A 24,587-nucleotide genomic window follows, 5' to 3' on the forward strand; every position below is an offset into this window, starting at 1 on the left:
TGACCCATTGAAGACAATAAAGGTGAAATCCGACAACCAAAAATGGATAATAGACCCACTTCAATATGTGTTGAGAGGTCCCCTGCTGCAGAAGATGGTCGTAACTGGTAAGGTATTTTACCTCAGGATATTTGGAGACTTTTCTCAATGCATTTATCCCTGGCCTACACTACAGGGGCTTTTTAGGGATGAAAGTGGTCCAATTTTGTTTTTGCTTTGTCAAATGAGCAATTGGGAACGCTTTGACGAATTACATAATTAAGAGTGTGTTATTGTGTGCATGTGTGTAACTCAAATGATGGCAAGACTGTGGCTTTAGAATAATATTTTCTCCCATTAAACCAATTTTAGTAAGCGGTTGGGCATGGTTTTAGTTTCATTCAAGGGCTTCTTTTGGATCCCCAGGAACTATTCTCCCATGTGACTTGACACAGATTGAAGCAAAAAGTGAAACAAAGGCGTAAAAAATAGGAAAAAAAGGGGTAAAGCTAGTGAAATCTTGACAGCACAAACTGGTTGGTTGTTCATAATGTCTGTTCCATCACATCTGTTTCTCTTTATACCCACTGAGTCAGTCATCCTCCATTCTCCTTTCTTTAAAAGAAGGAAAGCCAGCACAATCATTGCAGCAGCAATCCTCGCCTGCCTCACACTGCCTCGTCCATCACTGAATGGAAAAGCGAGCTCATGTCTGGGCAAAAAAAAGAGGTGCAAGCATAATAATATCGCTTGACACCAGTCTATAATTATTTAATTCAGTCATAGTCATTTCATTTTTGTAAATACATTTAAATAACAAGTCTATATGTGTTTGCGGACTTGTGGGTTGGCTCAATTTCCACCAAAGCTTCAAAGAAGAAGTGGTAGTCGTGCCAAAAGAATGCCTATCCAGCATTAGACAAGTCAACATAATACCTTAAAACATGATTAAATCAATGCCCAAGAGAAACTGAACAGCTTAGCTTGTACTCATCTACTCATTATCTCTGGAACAGTCCAGTTCCAGAGCATAGACCAGCAAACACTGCAGAACATACTACTTTACAAAACCCAGGAATTATAAACTAGATGCAGAGAGTGGAGAAAATCGTCAGATTCACCTCACTTAGTAAGCATGCCTCAACTACAACAGCTTCATTCAAATTTCATGTTGTTAAATGGAACTGTACTTTTGGTAGCCGGAGGGCGTACATGCAAGGAAATTCCTAAAGAATGCTTTTAGAATCAATTGCATTTGGACAGAACTTTCAAACAGAAACTTCTCCCTGAACTTCTGCAAACTGGAAAAGCACTTGCATTTTACGAGAAACTTTCTTCCCTTCTGATTTTCAGAAGAAGAACAGAAAACAATGTTTGTATTATTACAACAATACAATTCATTCAAGTTCTTGTCATCTTGTAAAACAAAACTGCCCTCCTGGACCATTCTCCAGGTCTCACAGTAGAGCTTGCAGGAGCTGGTTGGATGGCCAGAAAGGGATCGCTTTCCCGTAAACAGCTTTACTGTTTGACAAACCATACATCCACAAGGCCTGGGGGACCGACGCATTAAGCAATCACAAACATACAGAGAACGCAGCTCCCTAGTCCTGCTTCTGAGGGAACCATCACAATCACCAACGATGGTGGACACAAAAGACCTGCATTCTGCCCCCCCCCCCACCACCACCTCATCTCATCTCAATCACACATATTTCATGATGTTCTCTTCGGATCATTGGTTTCCTAAGTTCTTGTAATTCCTGTGAGTTGTTTTCTTCTCTCTGCTATGGGGCCTGGCCCGTCGCTACCAAAGACATGATCTCTTTCAGGCCCTTATCTCTTGGATTGGGGAGGGTTGTGTGTGTGTGTATTGGGGGAGGAGGCCCCCTCCCCGTACGTTCATCAATGTCCTGGCAAGACTCTATCCGTTACGTCCGACTTTTGTATTAAAACCTCTGAGCGTTATCTGATCCCACGGTGATCCAGGCGTGACAAATTAAACCGCGTATGGCAGCGCGCTATCACAGATTGTACCATGATGGCTTCCCGCTATCCCGAGTCAATAGGGTGTGTGGCGGAGGTGCATTGTGTGTGTATTTTGTGTGCAAAGTCACATAAAATACTTGAAAAAGAGGATGTAAAAAAGAAAAAAAAAGGGGAACATGTAGCTTTACTTTAATATTTTTGTTGTCCAGTGCTTACACTGTGTGGGTATTTTAAAGTGTTTTATACTCTTCTGTAAGTATTCCTACCTGAACCTTTCTGTGAGCCTTTCCTCTTCTTGAGCGCTTTCTGCAGGATCTCCTTCATGGTCACCTTCAGGCTGTCCACTGGGATGAGGGAAAAGCCATGAGCAGCATTTCTGGAGGGAGAGGAGAGAGATGGTATGAATGTGTGGTGGGGACGGGGGGGGGACAATAACAATATTCCTAAAATAATAACATTTATTTTGCTATCCTAAAGCTTGTAAAACATTGATATAAACGTCCACTGGACACACAAGTATTATCTACTATTGTGACATCGCTTTGGCCACTTTCAAAAGAGGGGGAGCCATTTAAAAGTGTTGTTAGAGTTGGCTGATAAAAGTAATTTTCTTTGCAGAAGAAAGCTCTTGTTGTACTTGTCCTAAAGTGTACTCCATTACGTACTTAAGAGATAAATTTTTATTTCCGTCAATTGTGGGTATATATTTGAGTTATAATTCCACACTGCAATGGACATTTGATTCAGGCTATTCTTAAAAAAATATATTCCCAAAGCATTTGTGTGAAATAAACTAATTTCAACACTTCAGCAACACACCTAAAACAAACAAACAAACAAACTAAACAAAACAACCCCAGGCCAGAAACCAGGGAGAAAACATTCCAGTCGTCCATGTTTCAGTCAGGACTCGAACATCCACTTCTATTTTCAGGCCTTACTCCCCATGAAAGGTTGAGCTAATCTGACAGCATCAGTGCCAAGCCATCACATTGGCTTTGGTTGTGTGACCGAAAAAGACCGCTACCACTGACCAGCCTTGAGGAAAACCCGCCAGTCCCTCCATCCAGCTCTCCTTCCTTTTACTTTCTTTTCATCACCATTTCTTTCCTCTCATTTGGATGGGGGGGGGCAGATGGCTATTGACATGTCACTGGAGGCCCATGTTAACAAGATCTCTCTCTCTTTTTTTAAATTTTGGTCACCCTTTTATGAGGGCAGCTGGTTCAAGTGGTCCTGCATGTTTGGGGGAAGTGAAGCACTGACTCCATATTACTTTATATTACCTCAGAAATCACGTTAAAAAGGGCCGTATCCAATGACTGAAACGTTTGCCATCAATGGTCATTGTCTACCGTCAAGCCATGTGCCACACCTTGTCAGCCTTAGTTTAGCCTGCGATACACGAATGGCAGACTGCAGAGGGAGTGAGTGGATAAGCCAGAAGTTTCTCTGGAACTAAAATGTGCCATTAAGCTCCACAGCAGTTAGCTCAATGCAGAGAGGAGCTAGCCTAGTCTAGCTTAGCCCAGCCACCCGACAGAGCACTTTAGAGGGCCTATGGGGGAATCAGTGGTTAAACACCAGCCGTTTTGGGCCCAGGCCAAATGGTAATTTACTGTAGTGCATGTCTGCAAAGTGGAACTGAGGGGACTCGGTGAATCAGGCTATTATAGACACACTCACACACACACAAGCAAGTTTGTGCATATTTACACACATTAAAACACACACAGGCTTTTCCCTTTCTCTCTTGCACGTACACCCAATGAAGTGCACAAACCGCAAAGATGAACCTAAGCACGTGTACACTGCGCTGTAACACACACACACACACACTGTCTCAGCTTTCGATGTGTGCCAACAGCTCTCTGGCAAAGAAAGTCTCTCCAAACCCGATTAGCAATTAAAATGAAAAGGAGCTTCTTAAAAAGCTCTCTCAAACAAATTAACACAACAAGCTCATTAGAGTCTAGTCCCTGGGCACGTCAGGGAACATACAGCTGAATAACTGGAATTGAGAAACGGAACAAAACTGTACCGGTACCTTTTGAAATCAGCCACATTCAGATATTTCGATGAATCGATATCTACTGTATGCACTTGGTTTATACACACATTTATCGCACCCATTTTTTCTACTGTTTATCTTTGCAACCATTTTAAGGAGTTTGAGGACAGGCTGCACTTGTTGATTTACAATTGTAGGCAATCGAATAGAACACGGGGTAGAGTCTCGACCAAGCCCTGCCTTCCACAACATTTCATGTTTCTGCAGGTCATTTGAGACAGCTAAAAGAGCACTTGTCCTCCCATGAGCATCAAAAGAATTACAGCGGAAAACGAACTTGGGCTGTGGTGTAGAAATTTCTGGACTTGAGCAGATGGATAAGCCACAAACACTGACTCAAACGTTGATACAAGTCAAGCGTGTGAATGTACAATTTACGGTTCTCTATACTCAGCCATATCTCCGTTTCACTTTTGTTTATTAGCTAGCGATATATCAAATGAAAATAATAAACAAAAACCGTCTCAGGGAGGAGGGGAAGAAATGTGTGCCCAGACGGTATCATTCCAACCCTAATCCAGCATACACATCAACTCACAACTGACATCTGGGATTGAATCCTTGCCAATACCATGATGAACATTCGTGAAAAGCTTGGGAGCAGGACAGAAAGAGGGAGTAACCGGCGGAGTTGGTAGGATATTTTGTCTTCCTGAATTCACCATTGCCGACAGACATTTCTCATTGGGTCTGCATTCATTTATTTCTATCCCACACACTACTGGCAACTTCTTCAGCATTCTTGGGCCTTTACATACAACTGTATGCCTTTTGTTAACAAAATAAGCCTTGGAGGAGAAGTGGACATTGAACGCATTAGGGCTTTGAAATTGAAAACGGTCCTGTAATTGCGACCCGGAGGAAATGCATAATCAGAATCTGATTGCTCGTTTAATCAGACTGTCGTTATGTATTGGTTATCAGATGGGGAATGCCTTTTATTTGGCCACTGCTTACAAATTGTTTGACACAGTGTTGTGAAAATAATACCTACGCCCAGTGGCAACGTTTTCATCAAGAGCTCTGCAACGCCATACGTTTTCATGCAAAAATAATTGGAATCTAGACATTAAATGTTTAATGTAACCTGTCTGGCTAAGATATTTGATTTTGTGCCATTGTCCAACATGGAGGCCACATCTGCTGTTCGGATGTGTGGGCAATGCATTCTAGGCTCCAAGAACTCAAATGCATTGAGTATAACCTCTCTTTTCCTTTGTTTTTAAAGCTTCTGACACTGTTTTTGGATGTTGCGTCCCTTGAATAACAATTACTCAGTGGCAATCACATTGGCTGTACATTAGCATGTACAGAAATGACTATGACAGTGGCATAACTTTTCAAAGTAAAAGTCCCTTAACTAATGAACTGACACGGCTGGCTTCTACCATCACCAGATAAATCCTTTCCAGTCTCTAGATTACTTCTAATACTTATACCCAGTACCACCAACAGTAGGTGTACCGTATTTTCTACATCACAAATCTACAGGGATCCACTGATGTAACTGGAGTGAATACAGCTCGGAAAACAGGGCGTGTACGTGTTTTACTGTAAGCCTACTGGGCACCTACATGCATTTTTCAATGGAGTGGACACAGCTTCTAAAGCCTGTTGGGAATAGTGTGTGTGTGATGTGTGGGTGAATACTTACATTCGTACAAAGAGAGATTGCTTGGCAGCCAGGCCGGGAGAGGAGTACTTCTCCACCAAGGCCAGGGTGCTGAAGCCAAACTTGTGGATGGGCTCGTTGGAGTCCAGAGGGGGGAAGTCTGTGTCCACCTCGCCGTCGTCCTCGGCGATGTGGAGGCAGTACAAGTTCACGTTCTCGCTGTGGAAGAGGGAGAGAGACGGAGGGATGTGTCGATAAGTAACGAGTCCATCTGCTGACAGTGTGACAGTCAACAGAAAAGTGAAAGGAGGTTCAGGGGGCCCCCGAACATTTCAATTGTTATGGGTGTGTGCACGTGTGTGTGCGCTAATATTTACACGTGTGTACACATGCAGCAAAAATGGACAATCGCAGCGTATTAACTCACACACTAACCCTGTGTATGAGTTCATGTTTCCATAGCCAATCGCAACCCTTTTAAACACACAACCAAAACAAAAAAAGAGACACCCCATTCTCTCTTCTCCTCATCCGAACCAAAGCCCCTCTTTCGCTTTGGCCCCTTTCCCGGTTCTTTTTTTCATGAAAATCCCAGAGGGGCCCCTGCCACTGTTCCACAGCTTTTGGGACCGCAACAACAAGGAGACATCAAACAAAACAAACATCGACACGATTTACGCTTCTGGGTAATTACGAGACGGGGGTAATTAAAAAAGGGAGACAACAGTGAGAAGCTTGTTTCGCTGCACTGGGTAAAAAGGGCATATCGGGGTTCAGGAATGTTAGCAGCTAGAATGATGGTGGGTGGCTGTGAGGAGAGACGATATTATGGAAGCTCCAATGGAGGCCCTCTTTCGATCCCTTTCAGTTTGGTTGCTCAGTTTGAAAACGTTCTCCATTCTGCGGATGAGAAATGTGCTTTCAAAAGCTATTAAATTGTTAACAAAACAAAAACAAAGTAACAGATGGAAGCTTACTTAGTTAAACATTTTTGTTGGGTTAAGAGATTGTCTTCGGGCATTTTTTTTATATCATATACACCAAGCCTGCTACTTAGCCTGCAACTGACTATATATTCTGTTCATATTTGATAGAATAAATTTACAATGTATCTCGTCCCCATGTTCCCTGCACATTATTCAGTTCAGATCGAGGTCTTGCTGAAATTTCAGGGGATACCCCAGAGTTAGGCAGCTGTGTGTGCATGCGTGTGTGCGTTCCTTATTTTCCCTGACACAATCTTGTGCTGCTGGCCCTAGTGGTAAAGACATCCTGTCAGCCAGCCTGTCAGCTCTTGTGCTGCTACTGTGCCCTTCAGTACAGGGAGGGGGAGAGAGAGACAGACAGACAGACACAGAGACAGACAGACACAGAGAGATAGACAGAGAGCCCCGAGAGCTGAGGGAAATCACAAACCGTCCGACACTGCCCCCCCCCCCCCTCTTCCCCTAGTGCTGAGACACAATTATCCCCATCTCTCTCTCGTCTGTCTCTCCTTCCTCTCCTCTTCCTGCATCCTTCACTTTCGCTCATCCTCTGTAGAACAACACATTGTCCGAAGAAGTTCCCTCATTTGGAAAAAGGCGGAAAACCTCTTCCTCTGAAAAAAGCCTCCCCAAAGCCACATGGTGAAGACCAAAAAGTACTGAGAAAAAAACCATGTGTGCACTACTAAGTAAATCATATTAATTTATATAAACAGATATTTCTGCAAATGCACCACTTTCATAGGCCCACATTCTAAACACTACAGGACTGCAGATTTCTGTCCAATTTACATTTAGGTTGCATTCATCTGGTGACTATTACTGTGGTCCCAGGCATTCTCTGGGGAGGTGCGTGTGTGTGTGCGTGCAGACTTTGGTGTGTGTGTGCGAGGGGTGCATGCACTGGTGTCAAAGGTCGCATCATTTACACTGACGGGAGGGGAGATGATCGCGTGCCCTCCACTCATCCTCTACCTCTCATTCGGCTGTGTGGCAATACCCTCCTGGGGCGACTCGGGTTCCTCATTGCTATGCCACTCATGTCCCACCTCAACCTCCCAACAACTGTCCACTGTGTACTGGTTGTTTGGTTGTTGTTTTAAAAAGACCTTCCCCCCACTTTTGCCTTCGCTCTCTCCCTTCCATTCTTTTTTCCTCTTTCTCGTCTAGAACTACTGTTATCCACTTTTCAGTGGGCCCCGTGTAATAAATCCTTGTTGTGATGCCACGGACCCGGGAGGTACATTCTTGCACTGTTGGGAGGGAGACCCGTGGAGACTTATTCACAGAGGTGATATAAAACCAACAAAGGAGGGAGTAAGAGCCGCTAAAGCTGGCATGTGTGGTCGGAGGAGAGGCATCAAAGCAGGAGAATAAACTGAACTGGAAAGATAACAAGCTGGAAATAGAGATGTTGCTATACTGCTAAACTCCAACTAGATACTGTAGCAGTTTTAACAGATTCCTAAGATAAAGGCGATTGTATGGTTTTGCTGTTGGATGTTTGTGACCTAGTCGTTAAGCAATGTCGTGGAATGATTTGTTTGTGTGTGAAGGTGTTTGGAAATGTGGGTTTGTGTGCAAGCTGCTGCATACGTGTGTGTGTGAGCTTACTTGAGTTTGGGCTCCCGTCCCTCACTGGTGTACTGCCAGCAGATGAGGCCGATAAGGTCGTGGACACGGGCATTGGCGATGGTCACCACCATCATGGGATGCAGTTTCTCCTGGGCCGACTGCATCGAGAGGTAGACGTCAATCTTTTTGGTTGCGGTTGTACCTATGTGGCCCTAATTGAAACAAGGAAATGAAGGAAAACTTCAGAGAACATACTCATCTGAGCACTATAGCAAAGTATTGCATCTTTTCTCTTTCATCCTTTCTGGGTGCAAGAGATTCTTTACTTTCTGTAAAAAAAAGAAATTAATAAATAGCCAACTGCCTGTGATTAAGTTGCTTTAAATAATTACTAGTGGCGAGGTCCTCAAACAACAATAACGTGGGAGAGGTCTTTGTAAGATGAGGGAAGAAGCTTAAATTATATGCCATCAACGCTGGCCGCTTTACATGCCACCTTCTAATGACAACATGTCCGCTGTGTGTGTTTATCGCTCCAAGAGGGCGTGACACCATGTGCTCGTTCGTTCGGTGTTCATTTATCCCCGCGATGAAAAGGAGGGACGCCAAAGTGGGGCGACTTGGCAACTTCTGGCAGGTATCACCACGTAAACAGAGATAGAGGTGGAGATGAGGGAGGTTTGCTCTGAGGTCCAAGTCATATCAACACAGTGGCAAGGCTATATTAAAACGGTAATTTAGTGCGTATTATTTCGTCTGTCCTACTCCCTCAAACCTCATCCTGTCTCAAGGAAGTACCAAAAAAATACATTAGACAGACAGAAAATATATATATATATATTTTTTTTTTACAAATTTGTGCCTTCATTGTATGACTTCAATAGATTCTTTATTTGAGGAACATTAAGAAATGTCAGCATTAATTTAGTTTTTCTGATATGAACCAGGTAACCAAAAAATGGTTCATGACCCCAATGTAAAAAGAAAAATACGTGATATCAATCAGATGAAGCAAAAGGAAATGGGTCTGCCGTCCCGAATAAAATGATGTACAATGACAAATCTACAAGGTAAAACACAACACCTGTCAGAAAATGAAAGAGGAGGCTATTTGCGATGCCGAGAACAGGTAGAACTTTCCGGGGCCAAGGTGTGAGGAGGACCCAGGGCTGAATGTAATACATGGTGGCAGCACGGTTCAATAAGCTGAGGCCTGGAAATTAATTTGACCCCGGGAGATTTTTGTCGCCCAGTTCTGAGGAAGGATGGAGGGAAGGAGGAAGAAGCCGAGAACAAATACAAAAAGGGGTTATCTTTTCCTCACTGGGGAGTCAAGAATGTAAAATACAAAATGTAAAAATAATTTGTGCTGGAGGTTTTTCTGTTTTCATCCCGTTGTGGGAAGACGGTTGCAACAATCATCGATAACATGTACGTCATTATTCATGAATGATTCGTGATCAGAATTTGGGGTTCATAGTTGCAGATCTGCATTTTGAAACCTGAATCTAAATGTTGGCATACTTGTCTTAAATCAGGTGCTCGTAGAACTAATAATTGGACAACGTGCAGAAAACTGATACTGCTGAAATCAGAGTTTTGCAATGATCACTTGTCTCATTTTCAAACATGATGGTGCTGCATTAAGCTAGAGATAGAGATCAGCTCTGATAATGCAATACATGATGTATTCAGTGGGAAAAAAGGCTACACTACATTATTATGTATGGAGAAATGGCCTTTCTTCTGAGATGAGTTGCATTCAATAAATGTGACCATTTATTTATTTAATTAGTAAGAAGGAAAAAAAATACATATTTTTTTAGGCCTTTCATTAGCATCTTCACATAATGGGTTTTATGCACGCATTGTGCTTCTCGTTGACAGCGGCAATTTCTTAAATGGCGCATTTATTGTTTTTTAATCATGCCAGAAAGCCTGAGTTGCAGGCACTTTCCCACTGACCCGTGAATAATGAAGCATCAAGCGTTTCGACTGACTGAGAGCGCCAAATTATAAAGTAATTTGGACCCAAAAACACTATTTTTTCCCATCAAAAGGGACCCAGATGTTTTAGGAGGCTCCAGTGGCCACGGGGCAGCTGTGAGAGAAAACCTTGCGTCATCTGCATTGTGATCGTGGCACAACTGCACCACCAGCTATCTGCTAAACGCGTAGACGGCACCACCTTTCATTCCCTGACCCCGGTTTTGATGAAGCACTTCATTACATGACACACAAAAACATAATAGCTAAGCAGTTACCCTGGTTACCCTCCAGCCTCTGGTTTGTAGTATTCTCGTCTTATAAAAAGAGATAGACATTCATTATCAATGGTATATTTCAACTCACTGAAGCGAAAATACCATCATATATTATGTTACTAAAAAAACAAACGAATGCGACAAGGAAAATAAAGAATAAAATATGCATTATATTATGTTGACAAAGTTCTTAACTGGCGAACTAACAAATGTTGTGAAGTGCACTCACCTTAATTACCAACAGTACTAAAGAAAGAATTGTAATAAGCCTAAGTCAAATCATTTCTAGCACCATTTAAGTGGTGCTAGAAATGAGTGCTTGTTTTCATTTATGAAAATTTTTACCAGATGCAGTTTGTCTTTTTTTTCATACTAGCTTGACGTTTAAGTCATGCTTTCTATCATTTCTGTTGTTGCTTTTCTGGATACTGCTGGGCAGGTAATAAACTGTATTGGGCACAGCTTGATGTCAGACAATGGTAGCAGCGTGATTTAAAAATGTCCAAACAGGTCTCCTCCTTTTATGGTGCTGTCGCTCGCTAGGAGAAGCATCTCTTCAGGAGCTAACGTCATCCTGTCTGAGGCATCATTGTTATAAACACTTGTTTATTTATAATAGGCGTAAAAAGAAAACTGGCAGGTGGTAGATACGTGACAAATAGAAAAGATAACTGACACAGTTAGGTCCATAAATATTTGGACATTGACACAATTTTCATCATTTTGGCTCTGTATACCACCACAATGGATTTGAAATGAAACAATGAAACAAAGATGTGCTTTAAGTGCAGACTTTCAGCTTTAATTTCAGGGTATTTACATCCAAATCAGGTGAACGGTGTAGGAATTACAACACATTTTATATGTGCCCCCCCCCTTTTTAAGGGACCAAAAATAATTGGACAAACTAACATAATCATAAATCTAATTGTCACTTTTAATACTTGGTTGCAAATCCTTTGCAGTCAATGACAGCCTGAAGTCTGGAACCCATAGACATCACCAGACGCTGGGTTTCGTCCCTGGTGATGCTCTGCCAGGCCTCTACTGCAACTGTCTTCAGTTCCTGCTTGTTCTTGGGGCATTTTCCCTTCAGTTTTGTCTTTAGCAAGTGAAATGCATGCTCAATTGGATTTAGGTCAGGTGATTGACTTGGCCATTGCAGAACATTCCACTTCTTTGCCTTAAAAAACTCTTTGGTTGCTTTCGCAGCATGCTTCGGGTCATTGTCCATCTGCACTGTGAAGCGCCGTCCTATGAGTTCTGAAGCATTTGGCTGAATCTGAGCAGATAATATTGCCAGAAACACTTCAGAATTACTCCTACTGCTTTTGTCAGCAGTCACATCATCGATAAATACAAGGGAACCAGTTCCATTGGCAGCCATACATGCCCACGCCATAACACTACCTCCACCATGCTTCACTGATGAGGTGGTATGCTTTGGATCATGAGCAGTTCCTTCCCTTCTCCATACTCTTCTCTTCCCATCATTCTGGTACAAGTTGATCTTGGTCTCATCTGTCCATAGGATGTTGTTCCAGAACTGTACAGGGTCTTTTAGATGTTTTCTGGCAAACTCTAATCTGGTCTTCCTGTTTTTGAGACTCACCAATGGTTTACATCTTGTGGTAAACCCTCTGTATTTACTCTGGTGAAGTCTTCTCTTAATTTTTGACTTTGACACAGATACGCCTACCTCCTGGAGGGTGTTCTTGATCTGGCCAACTGTTGTGAAGGGGTTTTTCTTCACCAGGGAAAGAATTCTTCTGTCATCCACCACAGTTGTTTTCCGTGGTCTTCCGGGTCTTTTGGTGTTGCTGAGCTCACCAGTGCGTTCTTTCTTTTTAAGAATGTACCAAACAGTTGATTGAGCCACACCTAATGTTTTTGCCATCTCTCTGATAGGTTTGTTTTGATTTTTCAGCCTAACGATGGCTTGCTTCACTGATGGTGACAGCTCTTTGGACTTCATATTGAGAGTTGACAGCAACAGATTCCAAACACAAATACCATACTTGAAATGAACTCTAGACCTTTTATCTGCTCCTTGTCAATGAAATAACGAACTCACATGAGGGAATAACATACACCTGGCCATGGAACAGCTGAGCAGCCAATTGTCCAATTACTTTTGGTCCCTTAAAAAGGGGGGGGCCACATCTAAAATGTATTGTAATTCCTACACCGTTCACCTGATTTGGATGTAAATACCCTGAAATTAAAGCTGAAAGTCTGCACTTAAAGCACATCTTGATTGTTTCATTTCAAATCCATTGTGGTGGTATACAGAGCCAAAATGATGAAAATTGTGTCAATGTTCAAATATTTATGGACCTAACTGTATATATGTGGCCAGTTAAATATGACCATGATCTTTAACTTATGTTATATATGCTGCAGTATGCAGTGTGTATGTACACACATATATATATATATACACACACACTTAATGTATGACAGTGTGTGTAAATGTCAGTTCATCATGGTGGTGAGAGACCTTAAGGCCCCTTGTGAATTTGTTCACAAGTCTACAATTTCCTGTTAAATCATATGAAAATGTGCATTTAAGAGCATCACGACACTGAACCCACTCTAAATGTGCTTCAGACGTCCAACTATAATCTGAGCAGCAACCGCATATCTCGGAATGCCCTTTAGAGATGATGGCCACAATCAAAGAAAAATATCCACTGGTACACACTTTCATTTAAGAGCCATCATCAATTATGCCATGTTAAAGTGGTAAAGGTATTTGTTCTCTTGCAAGTCTTTTGTCTCCATGTAGATGATTGATCAAATAGACGCAATTTCCCTAATCACGCCTTTAATTAGACTGCGATAGTCAAGCCTTCTATGCCATGGCTACAGTCTCTGAATGGTTGCTATGGTGATGTCTGGGTGGGGTGGCGGTGGGTGGCTATGGCGCCTTGAGGTGTTGGGGGGGGGGGGGGGGGGTTGTCTGTGCTTTTGATTATCTGGGTCTGGGAGAGGGTTAGACAAGCAACCACACCTCCAGGGCTGACGATGTAGTGTGCACAGGTGCCGATGTCAGCTGGAATATGACTCCAGCTGTGCAAAAAATGTGTTGAAATGCAATTATTCTCCATACTCACTCCGAAACTTGGAGGAGTGGCACGACCCAGCCGATGTCCTTGACACACTCCAACCTTCATCGATAACCTTTCCTCACGACCACTTAGTTCTGTCCGGTTTGTACTTTTGAGACAGTTTTGGGAACAATTCTTGGATCGAGATTTAGGAGGGTTCACATACGTGCTAGTCTTGTTATTGTAGCTGCAACACTTGGCGTCCTCTGCAATGGTCATGACAACAAGTGGGCCTCGCCTTTTGATTGCTTTCGCTACACTTAGACTAACTATGATCCTGGAACTTTAGGGAGTAAGAGAAAACCAACAAATACCCACAAAGAAACCAACAACACAGTTCCAACTCTGCAGCCTTTCCCAACTGTCAGCCAATCTAACCGCAACACTGTCTCAACGCTATCTCTTGCGGCAACTTAATTGCACCCCTTCGTTAAGGGGGGAGCAAGTAATGAGCAGATAAATTCTCCCGTCTGACTGCCAGTGCTTTTATGGTTGTGCCACCTCCCCTGAACGATGACAACATGTGATTAACTCTGTAGGCGAGGAGGACATGGAGGTCCCTCCATTGTAAGTGACAGTCCTAAGTGCTGGGCTCCTTACAGAACATTTGGGGCTCTACTCCTCACACCCTAACCCTGCTGTTTTCACGATCCGCTATTGTTGATTCCAATGCAACTCAAGTGTCGCGGAGCAGTTTGTGTGTGTGTGTGTGTGGTGGTGGGAAAAGGGGATTTTTTTGGGGTGACTGTCGGCCTCGCTCAAGGGCAAATTATACATTGCTGTTTGGAGGTGTAGTTACTGTTGATGATGGCATGATAGCTCGGGGGTCTGGCTGGGCTAGAAAATAGTCTCTGTGAAAAGGGACTCGCTGTGTGTGTCACATGTCACATTTCCGCATCAACAGTCAGTGTGAATGAATGCACATATTGTGAAGATGAGAATTTATATCGTGAACCGATCTGTGGCTAGGCAAACAACAACCCTAAAGATTAGACAGGGGCTCCATGACGTTGCAAATGAGGACGTCGATCTGTTTGAGATTCTTATATACTTGCGATTATGGTGAACATAAATGTACACATGAACTATCAAAGCACATTGCCATCCTAGCCACAGTTAACAGACTTTGAAGCTGACTTGGTAACAAACCATTTTTAAAAGAAAGCCAAGATGAGTAGATTCGGAATGTATATAACACTTCAAACCGCAACACAAGGACCGAGACAAAGAGCAGTTGCCATCCTAGAGTCTTGCACAGGCACAGCTTCTAAAGTATGTTTTCTGGAAATTATAATTAAAATGATGAATTGAAAATGCACTGTGATATAATTGAGGCCATATTGCGTAGCCCTACATCTTCTGTTATGAGAGCTGAAACTTACAAAGAACATCTGCAGCCAAGTCGGAATGGTCATTGTCACAACCACAAGATGGGATAAAAATGGCCGACTTAATTTCTAACTCAGTAAAAAGCATGTTTGGTTATTTCCTCATAAAACCTAGACTAATGATCTCCCGATCCCTTTCACCCCCTTTCCCTCTATTCAACCTTTCTCCACACACAGATCATACCATCCAAATATATAGCCATATACAAATACCATGCAGAGATGGACTATTTTCTTAATTGCTTTTGGGGAACTTCAGTGTACATATGTCACCATAAGACATCAACCTATGTGTAATGCAAACAACGCGGTAAAAAATAAATACTGAGGTAGAAAAGAAAACATCCTTATGCACTCTACCTGTCGGCACATTCATCTTAAAATACAGTTTAATTTGATCCGAGTCCTCCCTCTCTGACGCGGACCCGCCGCAAAATTAGATTACGGTGACTGTACTTTTTAACTGCTGTCATAGGCGGGCGAGGCAAGGGTCTGTGTAAACATCTGCCTGAGTACACGGGACACCTCTCATTACTCCAGTCTCAGATCAAAAAGCTGCAATAAATCTTTATCTGGCCGCCGCACAGCCTGGCCCCTACTACACGACACACAAAGAACGTGGGCAAATCCCATTAAATGTATGTCTTTTGACACACATAGAAAAGTGAAAACTGCAAACATGCCACTTTTGCGCAACACGTTCGAGAACAATCGCCGCAATGACAAATCAAGAACTGTGCCTTTGAGCAGGCTCGGCAAATCAGTAACCAAATGTCCTTAAAAAAAGACGAAAAAAAAATGTGGGTATATGATTATTGAATATATGTTAATAAGGAAGCAGGAAGGACATTGCAGCCATATTTCAGCAATGCTAATACTAACAAAGCGAATGCCTTTAAGCCGACTCTCGGGTCGTGGGAGTCGGGTATCATTAAAAGTTATATGTAATGTAAATATTATTCCTGATGTTGGAGATATTACAGGGGGTTACAACTGGCTTGGCCCCCTGATGACGCCAAAGGAGACATTTTTTGGCATGAATCAAAGACTATTTGTTTAATCTGAGCCACCAGGTTGTCTGCAAGCAGCTAAGGCACTTTGTAGTGACCTTTGCTCTTTCCTACAAATCCCTGTAAAAGGCCCGAGCAATTCGCCCTGACATTTATTCGACACACAATTCTCGCAGTCTGCTCTTTTCTCTGGATCATGCGAGTCTGAGAGCAAAATGACAGAAAGAAGGTCACAGAGCCTTTAGAGACTTGCGCCTGTGCCATTAGCGATGAAGAGCTGCTCCAAAATGGCAATATACATCCCGAGATGGCTCCCAATTTTTAGGAATTACTGCCTAAGTGGTTGTAAATGACATCGCCACATGGCCCCCCAAAAAAGCGTGAGGCATCTGCTTTTTTGGGGTAATGAATAGCCAACACTTTTAGGAGTAGGACAAAAAGTTACGAGTTCTTTTTTTTCCTCATTGTCAGCACTCGTTACTGTTGGCTAACCTGGTTGGTCCTGTGCTTTACATTATGTGCACACATCATTTTACAGTACAGTAAGTGTTTATGGTACCACTTTAATGACTTAGATGGGGAAATGGCAAAAAAACACGCAAATTATTTTATACTCCCATTTACAGTATAGCTTAGCTATAATGTAACACATAATAAACAAGTAACTTCCAAAAACATATACAGCATACGTCTACTAAGTCGTCTACAAAACAAAAAAAGAACAACAGCTAAAGCACTGTAACGTACACACCATCTTTGCTCAGTACACAAGTGTTAAAAAAACACGTCAGCTACAGGCTTCGGAGGTCCAAGCGCAGGCAACTCGTAGTGACATACAACGTTAAATCAGAGGTGCAACTCACCTTCCCGTCGAATTTGGAGTACTCGTTGAAGGGGTTATTGAGTTGCTGAGGGCACTGCTCCAGTCGCAGGGACAGGGTAGACTTGGTACCTGTGCTCTTGGGCCTATCCTTGAAGTCCCGCTTCTCAAACAACGACCCCAAGTCCTCCGCTAAGGATTAGAGAAGTGTAACTGAGCGAGTTTAACAGAAACAACTGTACAAATTCAAAAAAAATTGTACTCCATGCCTCCGAAGGAGAGTGCTTTGGAGGTATGGAGTATCAAAGTATCTTAACATTTTGACTAGATGGACATTAGTATACCTGATTTTGAGGACGACCTTTCCTTCCACTGAATATTTTTGCATTTAATCTGGTTCTGTCGCTCCTTCCTTAGCCTTTCAAGTCTTTGAGCTTTAAAAGGGAGAAAGAATTTAGTAAAAAGTTAAGGAATTAACAAACAAATATATGTATATTTTTTACCAATAATACTAGACTATTCCTTTCATCACAGTCCACATGCCCTCGTCAAAGACATAACATATTAAACTGAGCTATTCCAGACTGACTAAAGTTTATTTGCAGTACATTTGACATATAGAAAAAAATATTTTAAAAAAACCTTTGAAAGGTGTGAGTTTTGCTCAAAGTAAAGCCGGAGGGAATGAGAAACACTCTCACTGGCCTGTGTCAAGCCTGTCTACACCCCCCCACCCCACCCCCTCACAAGACACATACACACACACACACGCAAGGCTGCACTCACAGTGGCAAAACTCACTTCTCACACTTCTTGTTCAAACATGATTATTGTCTTTTCATCTTCCATTTAGTTCTTACCGGCCACCCCAGGTTTTTCTCGTCTTTCTTGTTGACGTCCTGGTGAAAGAGCCCCTTTAGATGATGTCCTCAGAGGACAGACTCATGAACCTCGATGCTTTCACCCTGTATCATTTAGACCCTTAACCACGACCAGCATCCCAAACTCAAAGTCGGGAGAGCCAAAAGGATATGTTCTAGCCACACTCTAGATACCTTTGGGCTCCCTCCGATTATAACTCTAGTCACCAAGCAAATTCACACACACGTTTTTGGTTCAGGACATATACAACAGTGTAGACTAGAGGGCACACCCAACATTTTTTTTTTTTATCAACCCCACTCTGTCTAATCCATCTTTTCCCTTTGCAATCAATGATTTAATTGCACACAAGAACATTCTGACATGACACACAAAGCAGCCCAAACCCACAAAATTGATATGAGGATTAACTACAATGTACAGCTACTGACAAGGATTAGACGATTAAACTTTTACCATGTGTTTTTTTGGGGGCTTTTGGGCTTGCTCTTCTACACTTCAGGGCTCGAAATATATATATTTTAATTTTACTTGGCAGCACTGGTGCTCCCAACTTAAAAAAGCACCAGCAAAAATGAAGAAGCATCCACCGAAAATGTTCATATTTGGAGCGCGAGTTAGCTCCCTGTCACATGACAACGGAGGGCAGTGAGAAGGAGTGATTGACAGTTAATTTTAATCAATCTAAAATCTGCTTTAAAGTTAAGATGAAGTTGAACTGGTTATCTAACATTGGATAGCACGGTCGACTGGTCACTGCATCAGCTCACAGACATGCATACTGGGCAGTAGGCTAATTAGCGAGCGTTTTGTAAATAAATTAAAACAGGTTGCACAAATGCTCCCAAGTATATTTTTAGGTTGCACAAATACAATTTCGGGAGCATATGCAACCAAAATGGTTGCAATTTCAAGCCCTACAGGGGACACACAAATTTAAATAACCCTTTCATTGAATGAAGAGTAAAAAGTCCTATGCGCCTTTGCTGACAGTGAAGGGTTAACAATGAGCAGGGCAGGCAGGTTCTGTAAAACAATCCAGTTCCTTTGGGTGACAGAGCGAACAAAGGCATCCTTTCTATGTACAATTCAAGCTAACCTCTAATTACCACTGCTTCTGCACATGACTGCTGCGCCAATTGTCCCTAAAATAATGGAGGTAAGCCTCCAAGACAAAAACAACAACTATGACATGTAGAAGACCATGAACACACACACCAAAAGCCATGAACCCAAACTTTTTATGAAAACATAAAAGTCAAAAATCTCTACCAAACAACTGATGGATCTAGTATGTTTTGAACTAAATATCCTCCAAAATTTAAGTTGTTGGGACTTCCGACCCCTTGTTCTTTTTCAAACAATATAGACCCCCAACCCATATGGTACAGAAAAGCCAAGTGGTCGAGTTCTCAAATAAAGCATCATCGCATCGGGTAGGCTACATACATTTCCATCCAAGCGTAGCATTTCCACCACTTTATTCCTGTCAGAATGGAATGCTTCACCTTAGAAATTAGCTTGCACCCGTAGTTGATTGATCATGCACCTCTCCTTAATTCAGCCACTGAATCAAATTGACAAACTTAAATGGATTAAGAAAAGAAATCATCCAACGGCCTGATAAATGCAGGCCTGGACTATGTGGTGGGGCGGACAGTTAATACAGAAAGTGAAAGAAAGAACGTCCATCTCTGAAAATCAAACTACAAGTTATAATGAGTGGAGTACACTGAGCAGCTTCAGTCACCCATTTCACTGCCACAGACTTCAGAGTTCATCTTAGCACATCCCACTCACTTATTACTGTGGTGTGGCAAGCTTTGATAAACATTTACATCTGGCAAGTGCTTTCTTGGTTCAATAGGAGGCAAAAATAATTCCCAACAAATCAGAAACCTTATTGCAGTTACACATTTGGTCTTGGATCCATTGAATTGGGCTTAAACTGTAAAATACTACTGAACTTATTCAGTTCAGGACCTTGTGATTTTCAAAGACAGACTTAGAGGCAGGACTGAGGTCAATTTGATTTTAACCAATTTAGTAGGTCAATTACAGATCACCCATTAACTAACTTTCATCATGACCTCAACCCTTCTTTTGGACGCTTTCACTTCCTGTTTGGCTAAAACCTGTTGCAATGATGGATATTCCAACAGCAGCAAACCAGTGCCTGAGAGGTTTTGCCAAACACTGATCAGGAACCCACACAACAGCCCCCAAAACACAGCTAGCACACTTTCTACATGGTCAATCTTCCACCAAAGGTTGACCACAGCCAATAAAAAGTGTCTCAGCGTAGCATCATGAATATAGATTAACAATTTAAAACCAACCCTGCAGGCCTATATCTTAATTATGTTAAAACCAAAAACTGGTTCTAAATCAATGGTTCTATACACAGACACACTTAATATATGCCCAAAATGCTAGGTAGCAAGCACCCCTGTGTAGATTTACCTGTGTTGGACCGCCGGCGAATGCCAAAGTCCCAGCTGGAGGTTATGTCCATGGACTGGGAGAGGTCACAGCCTTGGCTTTCCCCTCCGCCACTACCTCCCTCGCCCAGGAAGCCCGACCCCAGCGACCCACCACTGCTGCCGGGCACTGAGGCCAGTTGGCACTTCTCCAAGTCTACGTCGTGGTCGATTAGCACCATCTCACACATGCCTGTGTCGTCGCTAGTCACATGGGACTGTCGAATGTGGGCCAATATAATGGCTGGGTTGTCCAAGAAAGCCATTCTTTGGAGTACCCGTTTTCCGTCCTATGCTTTGTGTCCTCCTCCCTTTCACCTTCTTCCCCCTCTCCTCCTCCTCCTCCACCACCACCACCACCACCACCACCACCAACACCACCACTACCACCACCTCACTCCCTCCCTCCTGCCGTCTCTCCCCCTCTGTCTCTCTCTTCCTTTCGGTCTCCGTCTAAAGGTGTTGAATCAGTCTGTGGGCCTGTGACTGGTACAGCGGAGACGTCTTCTTTTCTTTCTCCTTCTCTTCGGGGTTATTTTCTCCGCTCCATTATTGGACATGTGTGGCGGCCTGCAGGGAGTTTGGAAGTTAGAAGAGATTCATTAGTTGAAGGCTGAAACTCTTCATGTCAAAAGATTGTCATACGTTCAAAATCACTCCAATGTCAGAGGACTCCAAATAGCAATATTAGCCTAGTGGTCAGTTTCAGAATATCAACCAAAGTGTGTGGTCTTTTACTTTTGTGATGATTGTAGACATACTGTGGCTGGCTAACTTAGACATTCCCCACTTTCTGGCGATAGTTTTTTTATAATAGCAAACTGCAAGCTTCAAAAGGAACCTATTTAAATATTGTTATTCCCCAACACGTTACTAATGGAGAAAAATCCACATATTTTAAGTATGATTTAATGCTAATTGCATAATTACAGTGCAATTAGCCTATTATGGCTTTGCTGAAGGTTGCCTTGATGAAGTATGACAACATATGCGAGGCACCTGTGAGTCCCTTCAGCTGTCACCACAGAAACATTACATCAGCGTAAGCAGCAAAGTGACAAAGTGGTGTCATTTGCGAACTCCACTCTCATAAGACAGACAAGGACAGGCAGCTTTGCATTAGCTGATATTTTTGTCCTCGTTAGTGTGTGTGTGTGTTCAACCTGAGAGCATCTACATTTTTATAACCATCTTTATTTGGACAGCTGGGTATAGATTGTTTTGATAAAGAGCCATGCCGCCAAGCTGTCAAGAGAAAGACGACCGAGGACTTAACATCCCAGGATAGTTAAGTGCTAAAACCTTTCATATAAGTATTGCTTAATATTATCCTTCATGTGACGACAGCCTTCAGAGATAACTTACTTTTGTTACTTACTTAACACATACTTGCACAGCGGTAGCCTAATAATTGTCACCATCAGTAAATTCAGGTAATTTCAATATTATCACATCAATCAAAATGTTACTTCAATTGAAAGAATAAGCAGGAATTTATATTTTTTTAATTATCCAGTTTGGGCTTGACCAGCTGACGTTCGGCGCAACAGGGAAACCTACCATATCGTAGGTTAAACCAGAGTGGATCTGGGATAAACGCCTTATAATTCTGGTCGAAGAATGTGAAAGGCAATCACTTCCGTAAACAAAATATGTTTTGACATTTGAAATGATCCAATGCGAGGGCTTAAAGCTAAAACCTGTTACACCACCCGGTTATTCACAACAAAAGTTGCACACTGTTGACATTATCAACATGAACCAAATACAGGTGTAACAAACGAGGAAAAACATTCTATAACACAAATTGAAACGCTAGTGTGATGTATGCTGTCAAGTTATCTCGCGTGTGCTCTGGCTGTTGCAAGCTAGTAGTAGTATCTCACTAGATTCTTGCTAGCAAGCTCGCGCCTTTCAATGTTGTTGTTTAGGAGGGTCTTTCCCGTCACTGCAAATCAAGTGTCGAATTCAGCATGCAAAACCCGAAGACCGTATAAAACATTTACTTCGACAGGGATAGTTGGCCAACCAGTTCACAGTCTAACAGCTGGTTATCTGGTTGGGCCACTTGGCTAGTTGGGATCGTAGTGCGCGCAAGCCGCTATGTTTTGGGCTGCCTGGTAATATAGAAAGCTACAGTATCCAGCTAGCAACTTAGTAGCTGCAGTGATTGACAATGTCATGAGACTTGTTTGGCCGAGTGTACATTTCTAAAATTAAATTATTTGATCACAAGGATATCTTGTAGAGCATATTTCACGTTAACTGATGTTCTCTTTGCATTTTCTCATTCAGTTTCCAATACGGAGATGTATGGATTAGCAAACTAGCTAGCTAGCGCAGGCCTTGTTAGCCAGGCTAATGCCAAGCTGGTTGGTTGGCTTGCTAGCTAGCTCTTCAGAAAGAAAAATCAAACGTACCGTTATGCATGCCTTGTTTGAAATAAGGGATTATCCAGGATATACCGTATCATTTGTGCATACTTCCAATAATACTGTCTCATTTCAATAACGGCGCACTAAACACTATAATCAGTTAGAAAATCACAATTAACTCTATGACAATGTTTTACCTCCCTTGCCAGATGCAGTTCCTGTACACAGGAAGTGAAGTATCTAAACGCCCCCTTCAGAACAAGACAGACGTTCTGCCGAACCTATTACATTCAAGTGTGTGAACTGATATAACCTGAACCAATGAACAGCTATGTAATGTATTGCACATACTATATTTTCATTCATAATTTGTAACAGCCTTTATTTGATTTGAAACATGAATTACAATCACATGCTCAGTTTGTGGACTATTTATCAACTTGTGTGTAGTTGGGTTTAACAGGACAATACTGACAAGTAAAATAACTGACATTTTCTCTATGTCCGAGAGAGAGAGAGAGAGAGAGAGAGACAGAGGGAGACAGAGGGAGAACAGGCGTAGGCGTGAGTATGTGTCTTGTCTCTCAGTCTGTAAAATTAACAACACATTTGTTAAATTTGCAGGCAGTGGATGTTGGGTTCCTGAAAAGTTGGAATGGAGAGAACAGTAGATAAAGTCACTAACTGTCATGTGTTAATCATACACAGACTCTAACACAGTCCCCTAACTGGTACTCGATACCTGTGATCTCACATTGGGTTTGTGGAGACTAGTATGCTTTGACAGGAGCATATTTCAGTGATAAATGCTACATCCATTTCAGGAGCTCCTCTTGCTCCTCAACTCCAGGGAGTGGTGATGTGCTGGTACTTCAAGGTCAAGCAAAAAGCAAGTGTCATCATATAACTCAGGGGGAAAATAACAAGAAAATAAGGAAAACATGAAAGAAAAACATTTGATGTCCTGCCCCACCTCTACAACAGTTAAAGCGTTCTTGTACAGGGTTTCTTGACAAAGGGTTAGTTTATATTGTTTTTCAGGAAATGTCTAGTTTAAAACTATGGCAATGAAGAACAATGAATACTTACACAAAATCACAGGAGGATTTAATACTATAAGGTTAAGACAAGCCCATGAGAAACTGTTTTTTATTTCTGCTATATAAACATATACTGAAAATAAATTCCCAATTATGTTGTTGTTACAACAGTCTTACTTTATGTGTGGCTAACTTGTCAGCCATTGTTCTTAAAAGAAGATATCTTACCATTGTGTTCAGCGTGAACACAAAATAATGTGACCAACTGATACAAAATATGGCCTTCTTCATCACTGGTACCGTCTTGATGTGATGCAGCATCTTTCAAACAACTAGTAAAACACAACTGTAAATCTGCATTGCAGAACTGTAAAATAATTATTAATATAAATAAGAAGGTTTTCTTTGTAATATCTGCAAAGTGACAGAAAATAATCCCTACTCCACACAGTATAGTTTCATACTGCACTATAAATGTTTATCTCACTTTAAACTATTCTAGTCTCCCAGATCTAGTGGTTGTGTTGGCTACATGGGATAATTTTGGGGATGAGGTGTTAGTTTCATAGCCTACTAAAATAACTGTCGTACACCCCACTGTCAAACTAAAATGCTGAACAAAACACCATTGACAGAGTTTACAGTTTATGGGCAATATCTGTAAAAAAAAAAAAAAAAAAAAAATCCTAACCCATTGATTCGATTTGACTAAAAATATGATTTCAAGTCAACTAGCCCTTATGTTTGATTTTCCAAAAGCCCAATAAGAATTTGATCTTGTAGGCTATTTAACGTAAATATATCTAAACCGGTACCATATTTAATTGCAGGACAAAATAAATGTATTTGTTTCTGCTTAGGCATCCAATACCTTCATGGTGGTGTGATAGCAACCCAAAAGGAGGACCATGCAAATAATCCGCAAATATCCACAATCACCATGGAAAGTACCTATGTCTATATAGCTATACATGTAGCCTATATCACGGGTGGGACACTATTTCTG

At 41.9% G+C, this 24,587-nt stretch overlaps 1 protein-coding gene across 2 annotated transcripts in view; it reads right to left on the reverse strand.

Moving 5' to 3' along the window:
• mapkap1 (MAPK associated protein 1) overlaps positions 1-20,491 on the reverse strand; it is a 39,964-nt gene extending 19,473 nt beyond the window's left edge. The window contains exons 1-6 of one of the 2 annotated variants that reach the window (XM_062484066.1): positions 20,150-20,491; positions 17,149-17,238; positions 16,848-16,996; positions 8,252-8,424; positions 5,694-5,870; positions 2,235-2,344 (exon numbers count right to left, since the gene is read on the reverse strand). In XM_062484066.1, the coding sequence (XP_062340050.1) occupies positions 2,235-2,344; positions 5,694-5,870; positions 8,252-8,424; positions 16,848-16,996; positions 17,149-17,238; positions 20,150-20,432 (982 nt within the window). In that variant the 5' untranslated portion in view covers positions 20,433-20,491. Of the gene's footprint in view, positions 1-2,234; positions 2,345-5,693; positions 5,871-8,251; positions 8,425-16,847; positions 16,997-17,148; positions 17,239-17,664; positions 18,383-20,149 lie in introns of those variants that run through there. The other variant, XM_062484067.1, reaches the window with a different exon arrangement.
• Between the last annotated feature and the right edge of the window lie 4,096 nt (positions 20,492-24,587).

The sequence above is a fragment of the Osmerus eperlanus genome, chromosome 18 (genome assembly GCF_963692335.1).
Source record: "Osmerus eperlanus chromosome 18, fOsmEpe2.1, whole genome shotgun sequence".
NCBI lineage: Eukaryota > Metazoa > Chordata > Actinopteri > Osmeriformes > Osmeridae > Osmerus > Osmerus eperlanus.